Source organism: Buteo buteo, chromosome 10 (genome assembly GCF_964188355.1).
Source record: "Buteo buteo chromosome 10, bButBut1.hap1.1, whole genome shotgun sequence".
Classification (NCBI taxonomy): Eukaryota; Metazoa; Chordata; class Aves; order Accipitriformes; family Accipitridae; genus Buteo; species Buteo buteo.
This window is the reverse complement of record NC_134180.1, coordinates 25,213,622-25,237,965: the sequence shown is the minus strand read 5'-3', so window position 1 is coordinate 25,237,965 and position 24,344 is coordinate 25,213,622. Positions and strand designations below refer to the sequence as shown.

The window sequence follows — 24,344 nt, the reverse complement described above, 5'->3', positions numbered from 1 at the left end:
GTGCAGTGTGGAGTACAAGCAGGTTGAAATTTTCCTTTTGAGCACAGAGAAAACACATACCCTATTCACACTACACCCACTTAAGGTCCAGTCACAGGAAAGAAGAAAAATTTTATCTTGTTTAGTAACAAAGATATCTTTCCAGGCCTCCATGAGAAAACAAAACTTCTGGCAGATTTGGACATACTCTCTTTTCTTTTAATCTCCATTTTGACATTCTGCTTCTATTTGAGAAACTTGAAGATGAGTATGAGATCATTTTCATTGATTTTTTTTTTTTTAAAGCAAATTTTTTGTCTGGGTCTGAGATCTGAATTAATTCTTCCCATTCTTGCTAAGACAACTGTCTGTTTTCACTGGCAGCCTGGTGAGACAGTGAAGCAGTTTCCCAGCACTAGACACATCAGCCAGCACTGATATTCTGACTTTGGTAGTCCTGTGCACTCAGGATGGCAGGAATCCACTTCTAAGCTGGGCAATACTCTCTGCCTTGGAACCTGTCTGCTGACTGGTAGCAGCTGATGTAAGAGTTAAACAAAAAAAAACCTACCAGCCTGAAAGGACAAGATAGAGAAACTGTCTTTAATGCTCTTTACACATCAACAAGGAGGAATAAGACTTCTCTTCTTGTATCTTATAATGAACTTTATGTTAGAGAAAGGTTTTGTTCTATAGCAAGGACCTGCCTTTCCTTTGACACTTTCAGCATGTAGTGTTCTTGGTAGAGCAGTAGAAGTTGGCTGTTGCTAGGGCTCTTGCTGTTGCAAGCACAGTGCTCAGAAAGGTGCAAAAAGATCAGTATAATACTGAGCATGGGAACCTTTGTTTTACCCTTGTACTGCTCTGGTATGGCACATCTTTACACTGCGCACACTCTAGCTGCTAGTGACTGCAGGAATAGTCTATGCAACTGCCTGCTGATGCAAAGCAGGGGACACCTTTGCTTCTCGGCTGGCTCCAGCTGCACGGGGATGCAAAGGAATTTCCTCATCCTCCATCTGCTGTTTAGCAAAGTTCACAAAAACCTGTGTGAGGAAAGCAGAAAATATCACCATCTCATCAACTGAGAGAAATTAGTGGAATGTCTCTGTACATTTGCATCCTCTTGGCCTCTCTGTAGGGAAGAGACAGAAAGGGGAATCCATAGACATGAACTGAACTGAGACACTGTGTATCAGCAGGGATCATTAATTCCTTCTTTATGTTGATAAACTTAATTGCAACTTCCTTCCTTCGGATGCACTTACTTGCAACTAAAATTATATTTTTTGTTAAGCAAGAGATGGGTTCCGCAAGGTTTGCCGTGGCTTGCACAACATAAGTGAGTTTGGTTGTGGTGGGAAAGAGGAGATAATATTCTAGTAGGAAGCTGTAAGGCAGCCGGGAATATCTCTGTAGCATTCCCATCAAAGACAGCTTTGCATATGTGCACCCTCAGCTACTTAGGAAAGCAGGCAGATGGGACTAATACCCTCTAGCAAGTGGGTGTTGCCAACAGTCCCAGTGGACTTTCCAGGTTTTGTGTGTCTAATTGCTCCTGTATAAAAGTGCATGGCAGATGCATATAAACATTTAACTAGATATCACAGTATCTCTGACACAACACCGTCCAAATCTCTTATTTAAAATAAAACGTTATCTCCCAGCTCAGCAAGCTTCATCCTGAAGAGCTGAACTTTCTCAGACTGTTGCTCCTGAAGGAATGGGTTGTGTGAATTCTGTCATCTCGGAAACACTGCCTTACCAGCTTTCAAATGGCACCTATTTACATAGGGAATTAGTTAAAGATTTCATATCTGATCCACCCTCTTTGATGAGGGGTCTGGGAATTTTGCCTGAAAAAGTGGTGCAAGATAATTCTCTACTCTGAACAGTTTGGTCCTTCAGTTGTTTGGATACATCCCCATTGCATTGCCTAATTCTTGCCAGACAGTCTTTCTCATGGGTGCTTTATTTTTTACTTACCTGATCTAAAGTTGTTTGAGAGACAGAATATTCTTCAATATGCAAGTTTTCCTTATTAGAGATTATTAACCGAAAAATCTTAGCCAGAGAGGAGGAGCAAATCTGATACTGCAGCATGTTGTAATGTTTCTCTCTCTGTAAACTCCCTGGGAAGTTCATGCGTATGAAATGCTCAGCAGGAGTAGGATCTGGAGGCAGCCCAGACTTTGGAGCTTTGATTTTCAGAGTGACAATGTAGCCATCTCCAAACCTGGGGAGCACATGTGGATTTGGGAATTGAATGAAGAGATGGTTTCATTATTCAGAAAGGAAATTAAATTTCTGCAACTATGAAAACGTTAACAGTATCAGAAATATAATGCATAAAATCTAGCTTTGTAGGAGGCCCTGTATTTGCCCTGCAGATGTGGTGTGTAGCATAACAGAGTTGAAATGAGATCTGCTCAAATTGTCTAGGATACCACAGAGTTGCACCCAGAAATGCGTCTGTTTAAACAACAGCTCTTCAGATTGGATTGCTGCGTTAAGAACAGTACATGTCACATACACTGAGTTTTCCCATTAAAACCCACCATTAAAATATTCTACTTACTTGTATTTTAGCTGCTGAATTGTGCCCAGACATTTGAAGGTACCTTTTACCATGATGGCTAAACGAGTACAGAGGGCTTCACATTCTTCCATACTTTCAAAAAAGAGAACAGATATTTGAGATAAAAGCCAGCAGATGAACTTCAGCTACTTTGGGATTCTGAATTCTAACTCTTTTTACCTGTGTGAGGTTAGAACCACAGCTCGCCCATCTCTGAGCACGCTGACAATAGAGTCCCACAGGAGGCGCCGGGACTGAGGGTCCATGCCAGTAGTTGGTTCATCCTGTAAGGGAAACGTTAAGACCATCAGAGTCAGAGAAGCAGATAAGAAAAAGAAAAGCTATTTAGAATCAAGTCATTGTGTGTTTGGGCCTTAGCATGTAGCTGCTTCCCTACCAAAATTTGTGCCTTGAGAAAGCACATGCACCTTGAGAAAGCACATGCACCTTGAGAAGCATATGAGTGAATGGCTAATAATGCACTTCTTGGCACAAAGCAGGAAGGAAATAAGTACAAAAAAATGCAGGTAAGAATATAATGGTGTCTGTGTAGGGCACAGCTACAGGGAAGGAAATGCAGTGACCATTACAACAAAGGCAGTTCCCAGTCTAGGATCTTAGATATCAAAAACATAAGCATCTGTGATGTCTCATTATAAAAACATGTAGGACTCAAAATAGAAATAAACGGGAAGACATTTATGGAGTAGCAATTACATCAAATTGTGTCAAGTTTGGCTCCCATGTTTTGATGAGCATTAGAGATGTAGGTCAATATACTAGAGAAACAAAGAAAAAAATCTTATATCTATAATACCAGCTGTGAGACAGAGATGGACACTTCAGATAAAATCTTCCTTTTCTGGCGCAACAACTCGTGTAAGAGCAGAGTGAGCTCTCCCCAAGTAACCTTCTTACTTACATAAACATATAGGACACATTTCTCAACCAAGAAGCAAGTGAAGTCACCCTGATTTACACCAGCTAACTTTCTGCTCCTGCATAAATCAATTAACCCAGTTAGTAACAAAAGACTTTTAAAAATCTTGGAAAAAAAGATTTCACTCAACATTTTGTCTTAAGAAATTATGAGAAAACATTTTATCTGGCCATTTAATATGTACAGGCAGAATACATGTAAAGGCATATTAAATGGCACAAGGAGCCATGCTATTAAAATGTTATTAAAATGTTTCTTTTTAGCCTACAAACTAAGGTGGTACAGTATAATCTAAATACAGAATTTTTGTAGTAATTGCATTTAGAATTTCCCTTCAGATACACAATTATCTGATAACTTATGCTATTTGATGAGAACTACATTTCATCATTTGTATAGTTTAGTCTCAATTTGTATAATTTATTCCAAATATATTAAAGGCTGCAAAAGGGTAGCTATTCTCCTCTGTTCTGCTGGATAAAACAGTGAGGTATGTGTCGTAAGATCATCTCTTACATGAGTGGTTATACTCTGACAAGAAAAGGTAGACTGAAACCAAACATGGATTTAAATTCAGATTTGTCTGGATTATAGATTTTATCTCAAACCATTCTTTGTTGAAGATCTTTCTTTCATAATCACTTGGGATCCATTGGAAACATAGTTATGCATCCCAGTCTATGCCTGAAATTAAAGAACTCAAAATTACATTGAAGTAGATGTAAGTTGAGGGCAGAAAGGAGCTTGCAAGGACTGTCATAAACATCCTTGTACCTCTTTAGCATGTAGTTTTATGAGATGTTATATTGAACTGTCACAGAGCTATGTTACCATGACACTTACTAGCAAGATGAGTGGTGGGCAGCCTATCAGCGCAATGGCAGTGGAGAGCTTGCGCTTGTTGCCACCACTGTAGGTACCAGCCAGGTGGTCTGCATACATAGGAAGCCCCAGCTTCTGGATGCCCCATTCAGCAACCTATGAGAAAGACCATCTTTTTCACACAGCAGCTAATGCATAACAGATGGCATTGCTGATACGTCCCTCTTCTGGCAGAGACATGGCAATTCCCTGGGTTTTAGCATATTCATTTTAGACCTGAAGCAGGGGAGGCCAAAAAACTTATGATGATGAGGGGAATTCTAACTACTTGAGGGAAAGCCATAAACCAGCTTCAGCTGTAGACTTCCTATCTGTGCAAGAATTTAAATTATTTTATTCTGGAATCTTCTTCATGTTTTCTTCCTTATACATAAACAACTTTAAAGACAAGAACAAAACAGCAACCAGTGCAGTTCTGAGTCATGGCAATTGCATCTTTAGCCTTCCACAATTGACATCACATTTTTGCAAGTACCATTAATGTCTAAGAACCTGCATTGGATAGTGCAGTCTTGTACTTAACTGTCCAAATGACAGGAACCATTCCCAGGACTTCAACACACAGAATGGCAAGCCACTTTGGAAATTCTGACCCTTCGAATGTTGAGCCTAGTTAATCATCACAAATATTGACTGTAAGTATGTATAAGTCAAAAGCAAGAATGTTTTACCCTCTTGATTTCCTCTGCTGGAACCCCCCGCAGGCGTGCATATAAGTATAGATGTTCTCGTCCTGTGAGTAGCTCATCAATGGCATCAAACTGAGGGCAGTATCCCATGTTTTGATGGACATTAGAAATGTGGGTCAATATACTGGAGAAACAAAGAAAAGAATCTTAGTCATATAATACTAGTTTTAAGACGGTGATGGACAGTTTGAATAAATCTTTTTCTTCTGGGGCAACAACTCTTGTAAGAGGAGAATGAATTCTTCCTGACACAACATCGTACTAAAATATCTGTCTGTACAGAATAGCAAGGAATATATTCTCATCTAAGTCAGCTCAGTCCTGGTTAGGAGTGTAAGACCATTTCCCCTCACCCATCTTCCCATTTACGTATAGGCTAACTTAATGATAAGTTCTTCAAACAGCCACTCAGATCTTATTTTTTGCAAAAGGTGTTTATTTCTAGAAGAAAAAAAATCCGTCAATTTCATTTCAGAGCATGGTCACTGGGAACAGACAGGGAAGACACAAGGCTAACACTTTGGTGGTGGTAGTAGGAGTAGGAGAAATACAGAATCACAGAATGGTTCAGGTTGCAAGGGGCCTCTGGAGGGCATCTTGTCCACCCACCCTGCTCAAGCAAGGTCACCTAGAGCAGATTACCCCAGACCATGTCCTGGCAACAAAATAGCTATTGTTCAAATCATATCAATGGACAAAGAATCAAATCCCAACTACACCTAACAAACCAAGACACACAACCTGGAACTAAACTAATATAAGCAAATACCAGATCACGCTGTATTAACTTAATGGCATTATGCCAGCACTGTGTAAACAAAGACGCTAGAAACAGCCAGAGAAAAGTCCCAAAGCTCAGATCAAAGTACCCTGTTGGATTGGTTATCTTATGTTTGCCAGCTCTTGCCATTCGATCTGATTGCCTTGTCCCAGTGTTAGCATTACTATAACCTACCCACAGATTTTAGAACAGAATGTTAAAAGTATGAAGTGCCAGTGTGTGTTAGCTGTGGTCTCTCTCAGTGCCATAAAACTGGAAAAGAGCTGCTGGGTCGTTGAGACTATGATCTGGGCAGTTCTACCCCGCTAAATGGACTGTCACATGTTTTTAAGGTACTTACCTATTGCCAGCCACTACAGCATCTCCAGATGTCACATCAGTATCTCCAGTCAGCATTTTGAATGTTGTTGTTTTGCCAGCACCATTCACTCCCAAAAGACCAAAGCACTAAATTACAAAATTTATCACATGCTTCAGTATTTCCAACTTGCAAATCAGCAGGGGCATGAAATCTGAACTGATGCATGGAATGTGATGTAGTGTTATTGAACAACCTACCTCTCCAGGACGGATGCCAACACAGAGTCTATCCACTGCAGGCTTGTGCCTACCTGCATAAATCTAAATTGACAGGGGGAAAAAAAAAAAAGAAAAAAAAATCCTCTTTCAAGACATCTACAGCAAAGAAAATCTTCTGAATTTTTTTAGTTTAATGTTATTGGGATGAGGCAACTTTAGAACCAAGACAGGAGTAAATAAAAAAATTAAAACCAAAGAGTAAGCATTCTACAAAGTCAGACATTTATTCACATTAAATAAATTTGTAATGACCCTTAAAAATACCAATTTTTCTGCATGCAGCCTTCATATCTTTAGCACTAGGAGACAAACCTGATGCTTTCCTGGGACAAAGTATCTCTGACATATCAAACTAAAGTGGAACAATACAGCAAGACAGTCTGGAGAATGATACTCCAGGTCTCTATTCATGAGATCCCAGCAATGTGTGTAATCTTTGTATTTCTGTAGCTCAAGCCTGCATGCATTCTGATAGCTTAACTTAGATGCCTTCAATGTCTGGAAAGAAGATAAATTAGCAATAACTATGGCCCTCAGTGTGAAAGCAACCAAATGGTTAACTTGATTGAAACTCACCTATGGAAAAAACAGCATTGTAGAAGAAAAGACTAGTAGTAGAAATGGACACTCAATAGGTAGCAGTCATATCAGATGATGTGAGGTTAAAAAAATGCAAACCTTAAGCAGGGAGGGTTGCACTGTCCTTGCTGGACTTCCCTGTGGATTGATTTCTAATCAAAGGAAATAGCCTTGACTTCTAAGATGTTTGCTATTTTCTAAGGCACAAGGTTGATTTTGAAAACAATAACATCTGAATGCACAGCTGAAATACATTCTGAAAGAATGAATTTACATTAGACTCATTTGTTTCATTCTTCTCAAAATACTACCTTGGTCAGTTCTTGTAATTCTAAGATATCTATTTTGCTCCCTCCATTCATAATTCTTTTTCTTTCTTCTGCAACGTCCTCATCTTCACCAATAATAGGTGACATGGCTGTCTCAGCAAACCTGGAAAAACCCAAGAGGTTGATTGCAGAAACAATGAGTTGCCCTGGGTGCAGTTAGAATAACCCTGTGAAACAATGGCTAATCAATTGCCAAAAATGTGACGGGTGGAAGCAGTGGGATTGAAACTTCACAATGTGACATTGGCTGCAGCATTCCTGCTGTTGGGAGAATCCCTGACCTTTGAAAGTTAATCTCTAAATACTAAAAAGGGAGGAAATGGCTTGCTCAAAAGAGCATGCCTTGTCAGTCACTGATATGACATAACCTGCCCCTCAGCCACAGCTTTCACTATTTGGCTGCTCTTCAGTAGAGAGTGATAGTCCTTCTACAAATCTTTTGAGTGGACATCTCTGTAACACAATATTTTTTATAATTGTACCAATTAGTACCCTTGTTGGCAATCTCAAACAGAAGTGAATGACCCATTCACACCTGGAAGGTAGTTGCTTTCATTGAGATAGAGCCACATTTGTAAAGCAGAGAGGGGAAGCTTGCATAGTGTCCAGGCTGCAACTGTCCTGTGCCATTTACTAGAATTCCTGTCTTGAGATGTCAGGCTAGTACCTCATGACAGTACTTATGACACTACAAACTTTCCAAGTCATTTTATAATCTCACTATTACAGTGTCTTAATCTAAAAAAAATTTACACTAAAGTCTTAATTCAAGAAAACTCATTTCTTTAATAATATATTCTTAAATTCTGTTAAGATAATGCACTTTGTAAATGCTTTCTTGAATCAGGATGTCAATAAGTTAAGATGAAATCAACTAAGTAAACAGAAAAAAAAAAAGCTGACAAATTCAGAGAAAAAGAAAGGAAAAAGAAAAAAGAGGGACATAGAAAAGAACAAAGACACTCACCCTGCTAATAAAGGAACATTAATACAAGCTTTCAGACATACCATCTTGTAGAGAACAAACGGTGCTGCGTAAGGAGATTCAGAATGAAGAATGCAACCCCTTGAACAGCCATGGCAACCAGGTTCTTTCCAACAAAGTCCCACTGAAAAGGATTGGAAACATGCTCCTCACCTTCGGAGAAAGAGCACCAGAAAGCAAGGTGAAATACGGCTGAAAAAACCCACTGCTCCTCAGAACATAAGGCATAATCATAATGGTTTAGGATAAAAATCTCTACTTTATTTGATCATGATCAGGCAATGTCTTCATTTTCCAGTGCCTTATAAAGGTTCTTAAGAAAACAAGCTCCAAGCTCAGCTGCTGCATGGGAGTAAAAATGAATATAACCTCTCTGAATATCACTAGTTTGGATATCATACCATGAAATATGCATGGATTATGTGAAAGACATACATTTTCTGAATAAAAACAGATGAGTTCTGCTATATGACTATTATTTTAATAAGTTGTCTGATATCAAAGACAGCTATATCCCAACAGGATACATTTGAAGAACATCAGCCACCTTAAGCATTAACATGAGGGCTGCCAAAGTATTAAAATGAAATGAAATAATATATCCTCCTGTAATGATCTAAGGACTTCAGAACAAATGATAAAAAGACACCAGGGTATGGCACTGAACAAATGGGTTCATTTCCAATACAGTTTGCTGGCTGGGCCACATAGTTCTGACAGCTGTATCAGAAGCTGTGATTTCTTCACAGAGGTTGAACTTTCATTCTTCTCATCCACCTGATGATGTGAAAGGGGAGAATTTCAGAAATAGCCACTAATTTTCCAAGATAACACTTCCAACCATCTCATCCAAGGTCAGGACACGTGATATAACTTGTTGCTTATTGGCTTTACTTACCAAATCTGGCATATACTTCAGTCACAGCTTGGTTCATTGCCAAGTCAATGAGTCCACGGCCCAGGCAAAAATGTGGGAAGACAATCAGCACATTTTTCAATGTTTTATTAAACTTCAGCAAAGACTATAAGAAACAGAAAGAACACAATAAGCAGTTGAAACCAGACTTCTTTAAGAAAACATAGCAACATGTGTGAAAAGTTCTTTGTCATGTCAGAGAAACTGTGTTCTGTGTTCTTACAACAGAGAAAACAGAGTAATTACCAAGTTACATCCAAAGCATCTGCAATCTAAAACACAGCACAGCAGAATGCTGGCATACACTGTACCAGACAAGGTGCTTGTGAAAAACTGTCAATGGGGAGAGAAATTAATATCTGTAATGAAGTATTTCTCTATGTAGCAGAGGTAACATGTAATTCTGGTGTCAGCTATTATAAACAGCAACTGTGAGCAACAAGAAAGAATGGCATTTTTCTGTCGTAACATCTTTATTTATAGCTGGAATATTTCCATAATCAGAACTGCCACAATATTGAAAAGTACCACTGTCTGGGCATAACTACACAGTAGACTTCAGTGCAATGTTGAGATACCCAAAACAGCATAAGTGCCAGTAGCAGTCTAACTGTGCCAACACTGCATCCAGAGAAGGGCAATTTTCCCTCTGGAGATACAGTGTCTACAACAGAGACATATTCTCAAAGGTAACAATACTGTCCTGCTGTCCCACAGACTGAATGGCGCTAGATTGAAACGTGTGCTATCAAGAAGCATGGCTGAGAATGCAGGAACACCAGGGACAGAAAGTATTGTAAAGTTGGCCCTTGAAACCATGAACTTAATCAAGGTCTGTTTCTCCTTCCCAGCAAACAACAATGCTTGATCAGCACATGGTCTTTGAAAACGCACTATCAGTAATGATAGCTACTTGGATTGCTGTCAGATGTAGAAAGGGTATCAGTCTCAGTGTCCAGAGTATCAGCAACTGTAGAGGTGGTAGCAGTAGTGCATACAAGCCAACAGTGTTTTATCAACTGTCTTCACTTTTCTAAGAACTAATTTTGGCACTCGCTGTATTCTGTCTAATTCTTGTACTTTCTGTCACCTTCCTGGTAGTGTTAAACCATTTTTGGGCAATTCTCAAAATGCTACTATAAGCAGAACATCTCCTCTAATGCAATAACTAGCAGGAGTGTCTTTCCTTACTTAGTAGTGACTGCATGATTTTCTACCATCTTCACCTTTCTGTACAATCCAAGCTGCAGAAGCAAGAACTAAGTGCCATGTCCCCTCCTTCCCAATTGTGAAAGTGTACAGAAGTTTGCTCATAGGGATGAAAAACACTCCGTGTCATTCCTTGTGTGTGTAGCCCGAGATATCAATTGCCTTGAGTTGCTTCTCTGGGTTATTCTGCCCGCCTGTCCCTGCAGTTACTCAGCAAGTTCCCCACTCATTTACTGCCAGAAAAAACGGCAAGGTAGAGAAAGACAGTTACTGTTAGAGATGGTTATGCTTGGACACCCTTTGCACAGCTCTTTAAAACCAGGTGACAACAAAAACATTACTTACCGGGTTATTTTCAAATAACTCCAGGATGAATGTAATGGCACTGCTGTTGAGCCCCACAAAGAGGTTAATACAAGACAAGGCAACATAAGCAGTGCTAGGGACACTGAAGAAGGAAGAGGCAGGGTACATCATGGGAATTACTGCCCATCTGCATGCAAAAGATAGAAAAACTATGATAACAGCTTCTCAGTATTCTCATGTCAGTTGTCCTAATGAAAACACAAAGTTGAGCTTTCTTCTCATCCCAAGTATAATGAAATGGTGTAACCAACCAGAGATGCCACTACAGTATTCTTTCCTTGGTTACTAGGTAAAAAGTTTTTTCTGCTTAGTCTTTTTTGCTGTAAAAATGCAGGGCATAGAAATGGCTAAAATTGAGAAAACTTAATGCTAGCAAGGTTATTATCACCGCAGGTATCCTTGTACATCTCACTGGATTGTACACCAGAAGGGAGAGACAAAGAAATGTTAGATAAAGCAAATACAATGTACTGCTTTTCTGGATACTCCTCAGCCTTTGGAACGGTCCAAAGAAATCAGAAACTCTGTAAATTTTTATATTCTTTTCTAACTCCTCTACCATAGTTTTTTTTACTCCTAATTTGGAGCTTCCTGTGCCATGATTTCTGGGACATAGCAAATGCACATTCAGCAGCACAAGAGGAGTATTCCTCTGGAATAAATTTACAATGCTTAGCAACAATCAATCTGACTAGGAAGAATTCAGTAACAACAACCTGAATTGCTTAACAGGACAATACACACACGGTCAGAAAGAATCATCCTGTTTCCCATTGTGACTGCAGCTGGACACAAGGGCTAATGTAAGATTCTATGAATTTACCTTTCTTTCTGTTTTTTTTTATTTTGAATTGCAAATTATGAAATTATCATTGAAGTGACTGCCACATGATCATATTTTTTCAGAAAATTTCATGTTGGTAGATACTTTAAAATATGCAAAGACATTTTAAATGTCCATCTACACAGCCATGAATTACCGTATTTAAAAAAAATACAGAGCCACAGACAACTTATTAAAGATACCACTATTGCACTTTAAAAATATATAATAAAATATTAAAACAAATGAACATTCTGATAGCATTTTTTAACACTGGCTATTTTACAGAAATTAACTGATGATAATGCTTTGCATTTTCTCAGGATTTTCATTCAAAGAACACAAAAACTTCAGAAAATTAAAGGTAGTCTGCCCAGAATAGAAATGTTCCCTCTTAGGCTTAATTTGTGATATACATAGGAGGATGTGAAAAGCTTCATTTCGCTCTTTAACTCGAGAAATAGATCTAGTCAATCATTTTGCCTAGACTGCATCAGCTGCAGGGCTATCAGGAATATGATTTTATAGATAAAAATATATGATCACTAGTTAAATGAAAGTGACTTTGAGTCAGCCTTATAAAATGCTATTTTGCCAACACAAATGCTCATTTGAAGTTAAAAAAAGTGTTGAAGACTCAGTGCTCTTTGCCCTTGGGTTAAATGCTGAAAGATATTTTAGTATTGGCTGTCAATGTGGCAAATGAACAACCACTAAATTCCTTCACAATATACATATCAGAAAGCAGCAAAGCAAACAAATATACTTTCCTGTAAGGATCACATTTAATGCTTAAAAATGTAAGGCAGTGACAAAAAAAAAATCTCTTTTACGGCATGTGGTCAGAGTGTGTAAATATCCTGGAGCGGGGCAGAATCCAGTTCTAACCTGTATTGTACCCACTCAGTTTTATTCTTTAAAGCTGGATTTCACTAAGTACTGAGCTCAATAACATGAAATCATTTCCATGTGAAATACAGGGCCCCACATGCAGGAATAACCTTGAACACTCACCCATACAGAAGCAGCAAGGCAACAAGCACAGGGAGATTAGTTGCAGAAGTGTATGCTTTCTTGTTGAATCCAGCGAATATAACCACAATCATTCCAGCACTCAGTGCATAATTCACCTGCCACATCACAGGGTGAAGATCAGTGTGTAAGACCCGAGAAGGTCTGCAAACATATCCAGATCCTACACATTATTCCAAAAGGATTTTGTATTGAGGAACACTGGAATTTATGAGCTAGACTAGTCACACTCAAGCTTTTGGATCAGTGGGTCCCTGGCAGCACTCGACATTTTTATCAGACATCTTTTATCAGACCGTTCATCAAAAATACAACATATATTGTTGTGTCTTAGATTATGGTTTGGGAGCCAATTATTTCATGGTCCTGCTGGCAGGCTGCCCACAGAAAGAGGCTGGGTATATGCAAGAGAAGTGCAGTTTCTGGTGATGCAAAGGCTGTGTAGGAGTGAAAAAGCTAGTTGTTTGAGCCACATTCCTGGGAGGAGGCTAAAGTGAGTATGCTTGGCCACTGCTCTTCTCAATTTTTTCTGTTCAGTATTAGTAGCGCTAGTCTACTATGCACAGAGCTTCCCATGCAGAATGGAAGGGGGCATTTCACAGAACTGCTAACACCAATTAATACCTTTGCATCATGCTTTCAAGGGCTATGGCCAAGCAGAATTCCTGTCAAGGAAGCTGCTGGGAGGCTGCTGTGATCAGCAGGGGACAGTAACTCAGAGACCTGCTTCTTTCCCCTCATTTCCTAAATTAATGCTTTGCTTTACTTTCTCCTTAAAGAGCACCTTCCAAAGCCTGAAGAGTTTGGGGCTTTTCAATTATTTCAATTTTTTTTTTCTTTTTAATTTTTTCAATTCCATGTTCATATTTTTCTTATTGCATAAGCTGTTGGCTGCTCTCTTTGTTGAGAAGGCATGGCTAGAAAACAAGCCTCCTGCTGTGTCTCAACCAGGCAAAGAATTTGCTCCTTTGTGACAAAGTGGCCTGAGGAGTAATGGGAGGGTAGCTGAGCCAGTGTCTAAGCAAGCCTGGCCCTGTGGTCTAAATCCTTTTGGAATAACACAGTGAACATGATTCAGTGACTTAAATACATCTATGTCATTTTAGACACCCTAGAGTATTTTGTCTGGCCTCCAGCTACTGTTCCAGCAGCCTGTGAATCTCCCCCACTTAGATTTCTCGAATATCTTGAAACATGTTATGGTTCTTCTATAGGGCAGGAGTGACTAGCATCAGGCAACTGGGCTTTCCCTGGCTGTGGTAAGTTTTACTTTATTATACAATCAGTTGTAAGGACTAGAAACCCTAAGATAACAACAATTTCAGCTTCATTAGTTGAATAATGAGTTGTGCACCTGACTTAATTTCTACATAATGTAATTATGAGATCAGACCCTTAGCATGCTCTCTGAGAAACACCTGAAGAAGTGAATGCTTTGCAATGCTCAGAATCACCTTCACTCGATTCACTGATTAGTCCCCCGTTCATGCAAACCCAGGAATAATTGCAGGCTATGAAATCAGACCAGCAGTTACTCACTATGTCCCACATGAAGTTAGTTAGCCAGTAGGTAGCAGGGCTCACACCACTGACAAACTGTAGATGCTTGGCTTTTGTTACACGTTCTTGAATCAGGTATAAAACAAAACTGGCTGGTATAAAGGACATGGCAAAAATCACACAGATGGCAACAACAGCATCCACTGAAGTGGTCAGCCTAAAACAGCACAAGAATGGACTGTGAGCAAGAGAATGGATGCAACACAACATTATATTAGCATTTGGGGAATCTGGAGGGAATTTTAAGATCTAGAAGTAGCAAAGTTATTTTTTAAGTAGAAGACTTTTCCAATTTCAAAATGTGCTAGTGTATTTTCCCAAATTGTGTTGGGGACTGTAGCTTACAAATATGGATGATGGTGGCACCATTCCCTGATTTTTTACTTGACTTCATTCTCTGGAACAGTTCAACTCCTATATATAAATATTTCAGTTTGACAGCCTTTCCTGTATGGTGTGTCTCAAACAAGACATTAAGGCACAATAGCTGAAGTGCTCTGGGAGCTGGGAAAAGAAGGACTCAAAGAAGCAAGTTGCAGACAGTGAGATGATATGCAGATCTTGCCTCTGTGCTTAGGCAGAGTTTTCAGTTTCACTGAATTCTGAACTTACTAGGAGACATGAGTGGAGACACATGAGCAGGATGTCACGTCTTCTTAGTGGTGTCTTTTTCAAGAAATTATGGCTTTTAGATTCTGGAATACACCAACCCTACAACATGCTATTGAAAATCTACCTGTGTGCTGTCCTTGGCACTAAGATGGAGGTTGACAACTACTGCCTACCTGTAGTCACTTAAGGATAATTTCTGATTCTTTTTTTGGTTATGATCTCTGTGTTATTTTACAAGTAGATCTATTGGCTTTGGAGCATGAACAAAGACTTCAGAATCTTTGTGCTTGGGAATCAACAAAAACATGTAATCATGTATAACCAATAGTCATAGCTCCTACACGGGATGGGAATGAACTCTTATAGGAATATAATGAGACAGAAAAGAACAGATTGTATATCTAATTCTTGATTAGAATAAAACGTCAGGGAAAGCCCTCTGCATTCTGCCAGTTGAACTATTTCGCCTCAGAGTGCGAGTACACTGGAGGTGATAAAGCTGCCAGGAGAAGGAAGGATAAAAGCCAGCAGCAGAGCACAGGCAGACTTACACAGTGACTTCAGAGAGTTGCTCCTTAGTGAGGTTCAGAGGATGGTTTACAGCAGTGATCCCATATTCTTCAGGGTCTTGGCCAGTCCGCAGGTTAGCTCTAAGGATTGCATTATTGGCTACATTAAGGAAACTAACCATAGCATGCCAGCCTTTATTGTTAAACCACACCTAAAAGAGTCAGAAAGCACAGATTCATTTAAGAAGCCTTCATTAATAACCCTGAGCTACAGGAGAAAACTTCGCTGCCTTTGATCTACTTTGGTGGACATTGTCAGCAGGGAAGAATCCAGCACCAGGAATTCATAGCTCCTAGGCACAGTCCAGCAGGAGGAGCTCACATACTATGCTTTTAAAAGGGTTGGACAACCACTGTCAAGGGATTATATAGAAGCACATTTTAAAATTTAGCAGAATGTGTCCTACTCAGAAGTATTTAGGACAGCAAGAACATGGTTAAAAAAATCTCACATTAGAAATAACTTTGCATTAACCCTGTATCCCATGTTACTTATAATAAGTATAATATTTCAGTTCTTCTTGCATCTAAAAATGCCACTAGCAATATTCTCAAAATCTGAAGCCTATGTCAAGAAAGACTGTGAGTTAGCAGACTACTTCCATCAAATACCTTAATATTATCTTCAGTTTCCATGTATTTAAGGAAAGTAGAAATTTCTTTAGCAGCAGCCAGTGAAGTTTTTCCCTAAAATAAAAAAGTGAAGGCTAAAGATCAGTTGTCTGGGTGAAATCCAGTGCTGCAGGTTTTCAGCTTTGTAACAATTCTTAAGGGGACAAAAAAAAAAAAAAAAAAAAAAATCTTGCTTACTCCTGTCACATTCATCATTCGGCCAAGATCACTTAAAAAATTGACAACTTGATCTCCAGAAACATGAAGGACTGGGAGCCTTCCTCCTATAGAAATTCCTCCATATCTAACAAAGAGAACAGAATAATTAGTCACTTGTACCACAAACCCAAAACTCTATACATTGATGGAAATACTAAAAATCCACTTAATATAAGTTTGATTTCTATACATCACTTAATTAATGTATAACAATCTCTTTCTAACAGGTTGTATTAGGTCTTTATAGGGCTTACAAATAATAGAAGTTCTAACAGTTTCTGAGGGGTTCATGCCAGGATCCCAAGAAAATTATTATTTAGATACAAGGCTTGGAGAAAACAGTTCTTTCTACAGTGCAAAATCTTTAAATCAAGATAATTGAGATATAACTGTTTGAACAGCATGGAGGACTGAGGACAGCATGGACCTCAGTTAAAATTTCAGTTGCCCTGAGAGAAGCAGGTATTCAGCAATGCTGGTGCCAGCCAATACTCCATAATGGTAAATACTATTGCATGAGATGAACAAAAGTCAAATCCTATAGAAAGTAATGTTTGCACATGAACAAGCAGATATTCCATGAAGGAAGCCAGTCATCTGGCTGCCACCTTTGAAGTGAATTCCTACTGCTGCTGAAAAACTAAGTATGTATGTTCTTCAGGCTAATCAGTCATCTTTTTAAGCTTAGTATCTGCAGTGTAGACATCATACTGGGGTTAGCTGATGCCTCTACATAAGCATGGAGCACGAGTGGAATCTGTTTTATAACTACTACGCATATTCAGAACAGGGATGAGGTGTCATGGTTGTTACTTCTGTATTTGATAGGCTGGCATCTAGTTTCATCTTACCCAGGTCTTTTTTTTGGAGGGTTTATATTTTTCTGCTGCACTTTGAAAGAGTGGCATCAGAGCACTATTGCAATGTAGTACAGTCTTGTATTGTAACTTTCCATCACCCAGATCCCATTAGTCTGACTCTTGTAGATAATAAAACTGTGATAGTTCCATTGTGTGGCTCTGGTCTTCATCCTTGTGGGGGTAGTCCAAACAAATATAACCCCCTGTCTTTATAAAAACCTTGCTGACCCCCAACTTGTTTCCCACTGAAGCCATCTCTTTGTTCTATACTATCTGCCACAATTCCCCTTGCCCATTCAGAGAAACATTGCGAGACTCCGTGGATAAACAGAAATTCATTGTTCCTTTATTTACCACCATAATCTGTGAACTGGTTTCTTACCTTTGTTCATTGACCCAGTATTTGCTCTTCAAGCTGAAACAGACAAAAAGAATCCTGTCTCTTAATGCACTGAATCAAAGTTGATGGTATTGTCAGGCTTTAATGGAAATGAAAGGTGAATTCCTATTACTTTGAGTTGTGGGGTTGTCAGGACATTTGGTATTCCCTGCAGTGGGTTTTTGGTTTTTTGTTTTGTTTTGTTTTCTGACATGATTCATCTCCAGCTCATACAGAGATAAGCAAGATTTCTAAAGTGATGCATACTGGCTCTATCCTAAATCCATAATGAATTGATTTTAAAAGATGTATCTAAAGCAATTATGACGTGCTAAGAGGAATTAGTCAAAGGCAGCCAGCACATAGTTAATATAATGGGAATTCAAAGAACTCTGCTGGGAATTGAAAAGGTAGCAAGGCCTGAATCAAAAATAATAGGTCACGGACACTGCACAGCTAATTACCATGCACAACGCTCAGGCAAGCTGAGGAGCTATCAGTAGGATAGGTGTATACATGTAACATAGTCCTCTGGCTCTTTAGCACTTCTGGGAAACAAGTGATAATTAAGTCAGGCAGGTGGTCATGCTGGTGTGGCTACAGTTCTTCAGGAACACAAACTAGTATCTCTGTAAGGCAGTTCATCATGCTGTGCCACACCAGTTTTCTCACTATTGACACAGTTACCATTAACATGGTATTCCATCAACATTGAAACTTAGCTCTGCCTATAAAGGAGTACCCGATTATAAAAATAGGTATAATTAAAACAATTTAACTCCCCTGAAATGAGCATCTCCTAATTTTTACATCAGGAATATGGACATGATGCTCCAGTCTGCACAATACTGTGGCAAATCAGGTGCTATGTTATTATTAAATGAGAATTTCATGGCCAGGTACAAAATACCGCATGTGAAAAAACAAAAGAGAGATTCAAACCTACCTCCCTTTTATCAAAGTGGGATACGTTTTCACCAGAAAATCTGAAATATTTCTGTGGGTCAGATCTTGAAGAATTTCCGTGCTGTGCTGCACTCTCTAGAAAGAAAAGAAAACCTAATCAATCACAGTAAACTTTACAGTCTCTAAAGCTATTAAGTAAGTGTTTGTCAGGAAAATGGCAAAAGTAGCTTTGGTTCAGAAGAATTGCTCAGGTTCATATTATCACTGAAATGAGAGTGGGTCATTCACTTTCTAGCCCAAATATCCTTACTTCACTAAGATTTCAGAAGAAATGATGAAATCACAGAAGTTTGCAATGCCTGACACGAAACAGTTGCACTTCACTTTGAAACTTGGCCCGAGTTATTTGCCACAAAGGCCAGGGTTGCTCAAGACCTTTTCTTCACTGTGAAAGAAAGAAGCTTTTCAAATAAATTGAGGTCCCAATGAAGATCAGGTAGTTTTCTGTGATTTAGCAAGTTGAAATAAAAATTAATATGAAAACTTCACCTTCACTAGCACGTTAGATACTTTGAATGAAAATTACTCTCTTTTTTATAATGAAAATGATGCCACATGACGCCTTTGTGAGTCTTTTGCAAATATAGGGTCGCTGTGAAATGCAAGACTTCAAACTTGCTGAGTTTATCCCAAGGTAGAATATACTTTAAAAGGTTCCTGGGCAGTTTCAGAGGGCAAAGCTTGCAACCTGAAACGACCTAGTAATGACCTAGAAAGTCTAATGAACTTTCCAGAAGTTCCTACATTTGTCCACAGAGAGGCAGTACTGGATGACACAGAAGATATATGACAGATGTCTAGCTGATTCTAGACAATACAGAGGAAGACTAGTAGCATCCTCATAGTCCCTTCATTAAATGAGCTGTCTATGCTCAGACATACTTCACAATTATTTACATACTGTTGCTTCCCTGGAGACTTTCTTCCTGACAAGTTATATAACATTATCATATCCTGCAAAATTATCAGGATAATATTATAATAAACACATTTTCCTTAGAGGACTAGAATCCCCACAAACAAACAAAAAAATTAATTTTGCATCCTACTTGGATTTGAAGTTTTAGACTAAATTTCCCTCTCAAATACAGTAGCATGCAATTAGCAAAATTCAACTTTGGCTATCCATTGGACAAGGATTACCCGGAAATCAGAAATAACTTGGGATGCTGTGAACAAGGTCAGAATATAACCTCTTTATTAATTTCTTTTTTTTTCCTTCATAAACAGGAATTCTACAGATATTTAAAACAACTTTGTTTTGTTGTTTTGTGAATAGTGATAGAGAAACCAAAGCAAGCTGAATCAGTATTTTTGAGAGATTGTGTCATGGATTTGGATTCAGAAATTTATTAAGCTTGTGACATTACTGTTAAAACTAGAATTATTTTAGTCATTTGGCTAATGTGTGCAGCCTGGCAAACAAGAATATTAGAGTTGAATGGTGTGCATGGTGAGACATTAAATAGTGAGCTATTACTCTAAGAGTGGCTGCAGTTCTGTTTTCTTTAACTTGTTAGAAAAACATTTAGTAAATGTAAACACTAACAGGCTATAATTTTCCTTTGCTCTTCAAAAGAGCAAGCACATTTTATAAAGGGCACTACTAAGATTATTCATTGATAGGAACAGGTGGGAATGTAGCTCATCTCTTCTCCATACAGCATCAATGGTTATTAAATTATTCATCTTCATGCACATGCATACAAACATTTGTTTTGCTAGCTTAGAACTTTCTTTCTAGAAATGGAACCAAAAGATAGGTAAAAAAATAACTATTTGGGGTTGACTCAATATTAATTTTTCCATTTTTAATGAGATGACCCCACCCCATGTTTTTCAAAATTGTTACTTTTTTGTTCCTTCCTTTCTTCTTCCTCCCTCTTTCCCTTCCCTTCTTTAAGGAAAGGCAATCTTCTAAATAGAATTGTTCTCTGAGGCAAAAAAAAAAATTAAAACTTTTTAAAAAAATTATTTGATAAATTGTTAAATTTTTTGCAATTTTTTTAATATGAAAAGTTTGCAATTTGGATGAAAATAGTAATGAAATTTCATTTAAATGTGCAAGATTTCCCAATACTTATGAAACTGAATTCCAAATTCCAGCAATTCTTGCTCCCTTAAAAATGTACTCAATTCCTTCCACGTATGTTGCCATGGCAAGGTACTTACACACTAATCCCCTTTCCAGCACTGCACTACAAAGATTTATGGCACAAGGACACAACCTGTGGTGGTGGGAGGCCTCCTGCACCTGCAGGGCATTCTGGCAGCATAGTGAGTTTCTTGTGAGTGCTGCACTTGCAGGAAGGTGAAGGATTCTCAGAGCTCCACTTTTGTTTCAGCAGGAGGCTGCTTAGGTTGGGATGAACAGCAGGTGTGTTCCAGGCAGTTGGCATATTATTGCATGGGTAATTCCTGTGTAGAGGAAGAGACTCTTTAAGCTGTGAAGAGATACAGTTCATGAGAGCTTACAAATCCACAAAATCACAACACTCTCAGCAGATGTTCTCCTCTCAGCCCCTGTGGCGTGAGTTGCAAATAAGAACAACGTTTTAGCGTACTCAGTAAACATGAATAAATATAATCTCTCCCCACATCTCTGCCAAGTTTACTGTCTTCAGTTTGCAGATAGGACACTGAAGGAACAAGAGGACTGTGTTTGACTCAGTAGTAGACATATCTTTGTGAAGAAACTATCCCTTTCCTTGCTCATGCAGAATCTTTTATCTATTTTTTTTATGTTTCCTCTTTATCACTGCTGTACCAGGCAGAGGAGAAGAAGGGGAATAAAGAGGAAAGGTCAGCCAGAAAAATCAAGCTGCTGGATATCATGACTGGGAGAGAGGCAGGAGAAAAGGAACAAATGGCAACGCATAGCATGCCAGTGACAAACGCCCCCAAAGCAGGACTCACAGGCAGGGTAAGTGGGTAGGACAACAAATGTTAAAGTAAGAGCTCTACTAACATTGTCCTCACTTCAGAGTGAGAATAGCTTCAAATCATAGAGACTGTCCTATTGCTACTTCACAATCTAAGCAACTGCTGAAGCTATTGCTTCCAAACACACTAGAGGCAACAGGAGGAACCTGAGGGGACTCACACGTGGAAAATGTCAGGGAAGTTGTGAAGATTTGGGTCTGAGCCCACTGGCCTACTGACATAAATTTCAAGGTTGCTTAATTCTCAATACAAGGCTACATGAGCTGGTTTCCAGCTAGTCACATTGAGCCCTGTGAATCATTCTTAATCCAGTAGCATTGGTTATCTTGCTGTTTGTTTGTTACTTTTGACCTGAATTATTGCCAACAATATATCTGAAGCATTGGCTCTAATGAAAAGCCAAGCCAATTCATTCTTGTTTCACTACAAGTTCCACTAGTAATTCCCTGCTAGAATCTCATTCAAGAGAGATTAGCTAGCTACTTACGGAAGAAGCTGATTCTTCATGCAGCGATTTCCAAATCCTGGTTTATTCAAGAAAGCATCAGTGAGGGAGATCATTTGCTCACTGCCAGGACGCTCATTGCTAAGGGAATAAGAAAGGACTTCATAAATTTTTTTTTCAAACTATTGTACTGGAATACACATGGCAACTGGTGAAGGACAGCCAGATGGTAGAACCAATTTATTTATGCAAAACCCCAGAATCTTCCAAGATAGTTAACAGGCTAAAGCAATGGTCCTTTTCTCCTAATATTAAAGGATGACTTCCGACATAGTCCTATAGCAATATTCTCCAAAAAAGCTTGAATGCACATTTCTACCCTCTCCGCCCTGTCACACTCAGTAATAAGATGAAAAACATATTCCGCATTTTCATTTGCTGAGGCCAAAGAGACAATGCTGCTAATAGTGAAGCATCTGCAACTAAAAACCTAATAACATTAGACTACAGAATATTGCTAGTGTTAAGTGTTATACAAGTATGAGTATCAAACTGCTCCAACACACTACCATATGTAAATTAAATTAAAGATTCATGTGAATTTTCAGTATGAAACGCAAGTAAAATGCTTCAGAATTATTGCCTTCAGTTTTGTTGTTTTCTGCTAGTTGTGATCTAGTCTAGGACTTAAATGCTGTTTATAAATTTCCTCTGCATTGCATATGTTTTTAACGGGTGCAAGTTCAGCTTTGGAATACGTGGAAGTGAAGGCAAAGCAAGTATTCAGGAGAGCAGAGAGGAATTGTGCAGTGATCTGGAAAGAACAGAACTGAAGCTTCTATAAACAATGAAAGGAGACAAAGTGCTAGTGGACAAAAAAAATTCAGACCCAGCCAAAGGATACTATGTGGGGAGAAACTGCTAAGCAGCAGCATTAATAAAACCCAAGAGTCTCTGCTTTTATCTTGTTTCCATAACTTTGCCCAAATACTGTACTAACTATAAATAAATCTACCACAGGTCAGCAGGTAGGCTTGAATCTCATTGTTCTCTAAGATTATGAATACAGGAGTAGTTCAATGGCATATCAGAAACGGTCAAATTTCTTACTGTCCTGGATCGCCTGTTAGGCAGGACATAACTTTGTAAGTGTTAAGCCCATGAATTCAGGTAGGAAGAGGAAAGTACCAAAGATAGCAAGATACTTGAAGGACTATTGGTTATTTTCCACTTGCTGTATTTTCCACTTGCATCAGTTTCATGCTATTTTAAATCTGCCAATTCCAGTGGAGTGAATCCTTTTTTATACCACAGAGTGAGAAACACCCAGTAAGACAGGGCCCCATGATCCTAAATGCTAGGAAGGAAAGGTTGTATATATGACAGATGTACTTTTACTCAGTGATTCCTCTTACCTGAAGAAAGTAAACTGTTGTCCATAGATCCAAGGGTGTAAGGTTAAGGCAGGATATTCTCCAAACGGAGGAATAATGACTGAAAGTATTAAAGACAGCAACACAAAACTAGCAGGGAGAACAATCTGCAGGGAACATGAAAACATCACACTAGGTTATTAGACGTAATATATTAGAGTGACACTGTACACACCTCATAATATATATAAACAAAGGAGGGACAGCAGGAGCACACAGGCAGGAGCACACAGATCACATCTAGTTTAGCTCCTGAACACCAACAATTTAATTTCAATTGCTTTCAGTTAAGATTCTGGTTGTCACAGAAATGTATTAGGTTAAAAATAAAATGCTGTGCTAGTAGTGATTGAATCATGAACTTGGACTCTAGGCAGAAAGAAATAGAATACGAGGCAGAAGAGTTGGAATCATAATTAGAACAGTTAGGGACCATTACATTACATTACATTGTTACCCATTTGCAACACCGCTGTTGCTTTGTATAGAGACATTGCTGGGAAAGACAGCGTTGAGAATGTTGCGGGAAAGAGTCAAGAACAGCAAAAGTCAGGCAATACCTGGGCTAGGAAGTCCTTGTGGCTGCGGGAGGCGTGGTGGAACCGTTTGATGAGCAGTGCTTTGATCTGCTGACATACAAGCTGAAAACCTTTATACTGTCGGGACCCTTTGCCTTCATTTTGATCTCCTGCTATGCCTACTGGCATTCGAGAAGCGTCATTAGTTTTCAGTGCAGTTTGTTCAGCTGGTTTGTTCTCAGTAGAAGTTTTGCCAAGAGTAGAACCATTTTCTTGAGTGTCTCCTAGGTTAAGATGAAAAGGGGCAGAGAAGACACCTTATCCTCCATATATGAAGGTAGCATAAACATTTTAATGAGCTCCGGATTTTACCAACTGTATACATCATATCACTGGATTGCTTTAATTACAACTATTGCACTGTGGCTATATCTAGTAGCATCATATAGGTTAACACTCCTCTTACTCAGCAGGATGAACAAGTTAATTATGTATGTAGTTTATGAACTAATGGTCAGCAAAGTACTTTTTATAAAACTACTAAAACCATTGACATCTGGA

At 38.8% G+C, this 24,344-nt stretch overlaps 1 protein-coding gene across 1 annotated transcript in view; it reads right to left on the bottom strand.

The window, feature by feature from the left end:
- Positions 1-392: 392 nt before the first annotated feature.
- The window catches only part of ABCA4 (ATP binding cassette subfamily A member 4), a 72,082-nt gene continuing 48,130 nt past the window's right edge, over positions 393-24,344 (bottom strand). Inside the window, exons 26-48 of the mRNA XM_075038962.1 lie at positions 23,826-24,067; positions 23,248-23,372; positions 21,875-21,973; positions 20,673-20,862; positions 18,425-18,519; positions 17,482-17,514; positions 16,219-16,324; positions 16,021-16,095; positions 15,391-15,560; positions 14,207-14,384; positions 12,650-12,765; positions 10,792-10,939; positions 9,220-9,343; positions 8,345-8,474; positions 7,319-7,439; positions 6,408-6,470; positions 6,190-6,296; positions 5,051-5,192; positions 4,341-4,475; positions 2,738-2,841; positions 2,558-2,650; positions 1,966-2,215; positions 393-1,025 (exon numbers count right to left, since the gene is read on the bottom strand). Coding sequence (XP_074895063.1) covers positions 903-1,025; positions 1,966-2,215; positions 2,558-2,650; positions 2,738-2,841; positions 4,341-4,475; positions 5,051-5,192; positions 6,190-6,296; positions 6,408-6,470; positions 7,319-7,439; positions 8,345-8,474; positions 9,220-9,343; positions 10,792-10,939; positions 12,650-12,765; positions 14,207-14,384; positions 15,391-15,560; positions 16,021-16,095; positions 16,219-16,324; positions 17,482-17,514; positions 18,425-18,519; positions 20,673-20,862; positions 21,875-21,973; positions 23,248-23,372; positions 23,826-24,067 — 2,969 coding nt within the window. The 3' untranslated portion in view covers positions 393-902. The remainder of the gene's footprint in view (positions 1,026-1,965; positions 2,216-2,557; positions 2,651-2,737; positions 2,842-4,340; positions 4,476-5,050; positions 5,193-6,189; positions 6,297-6,407; positions 6,471-7,318; positions 7,440-8,344; positions 8,475-9,219; positions 9,344-10,791; positions 10,940-12,649; positions 12,766-14,206; positions 14,385-15,390; positions 15,561-16,020; positions 16,096-16,218; positions 16,325-17,481; positions 17,515-18,424; positions 18,520-20,672; positions 20,863-21,874; positions 21,974-23,247; positions 23,373-23,825; positions 24,068-24,344) is intronic.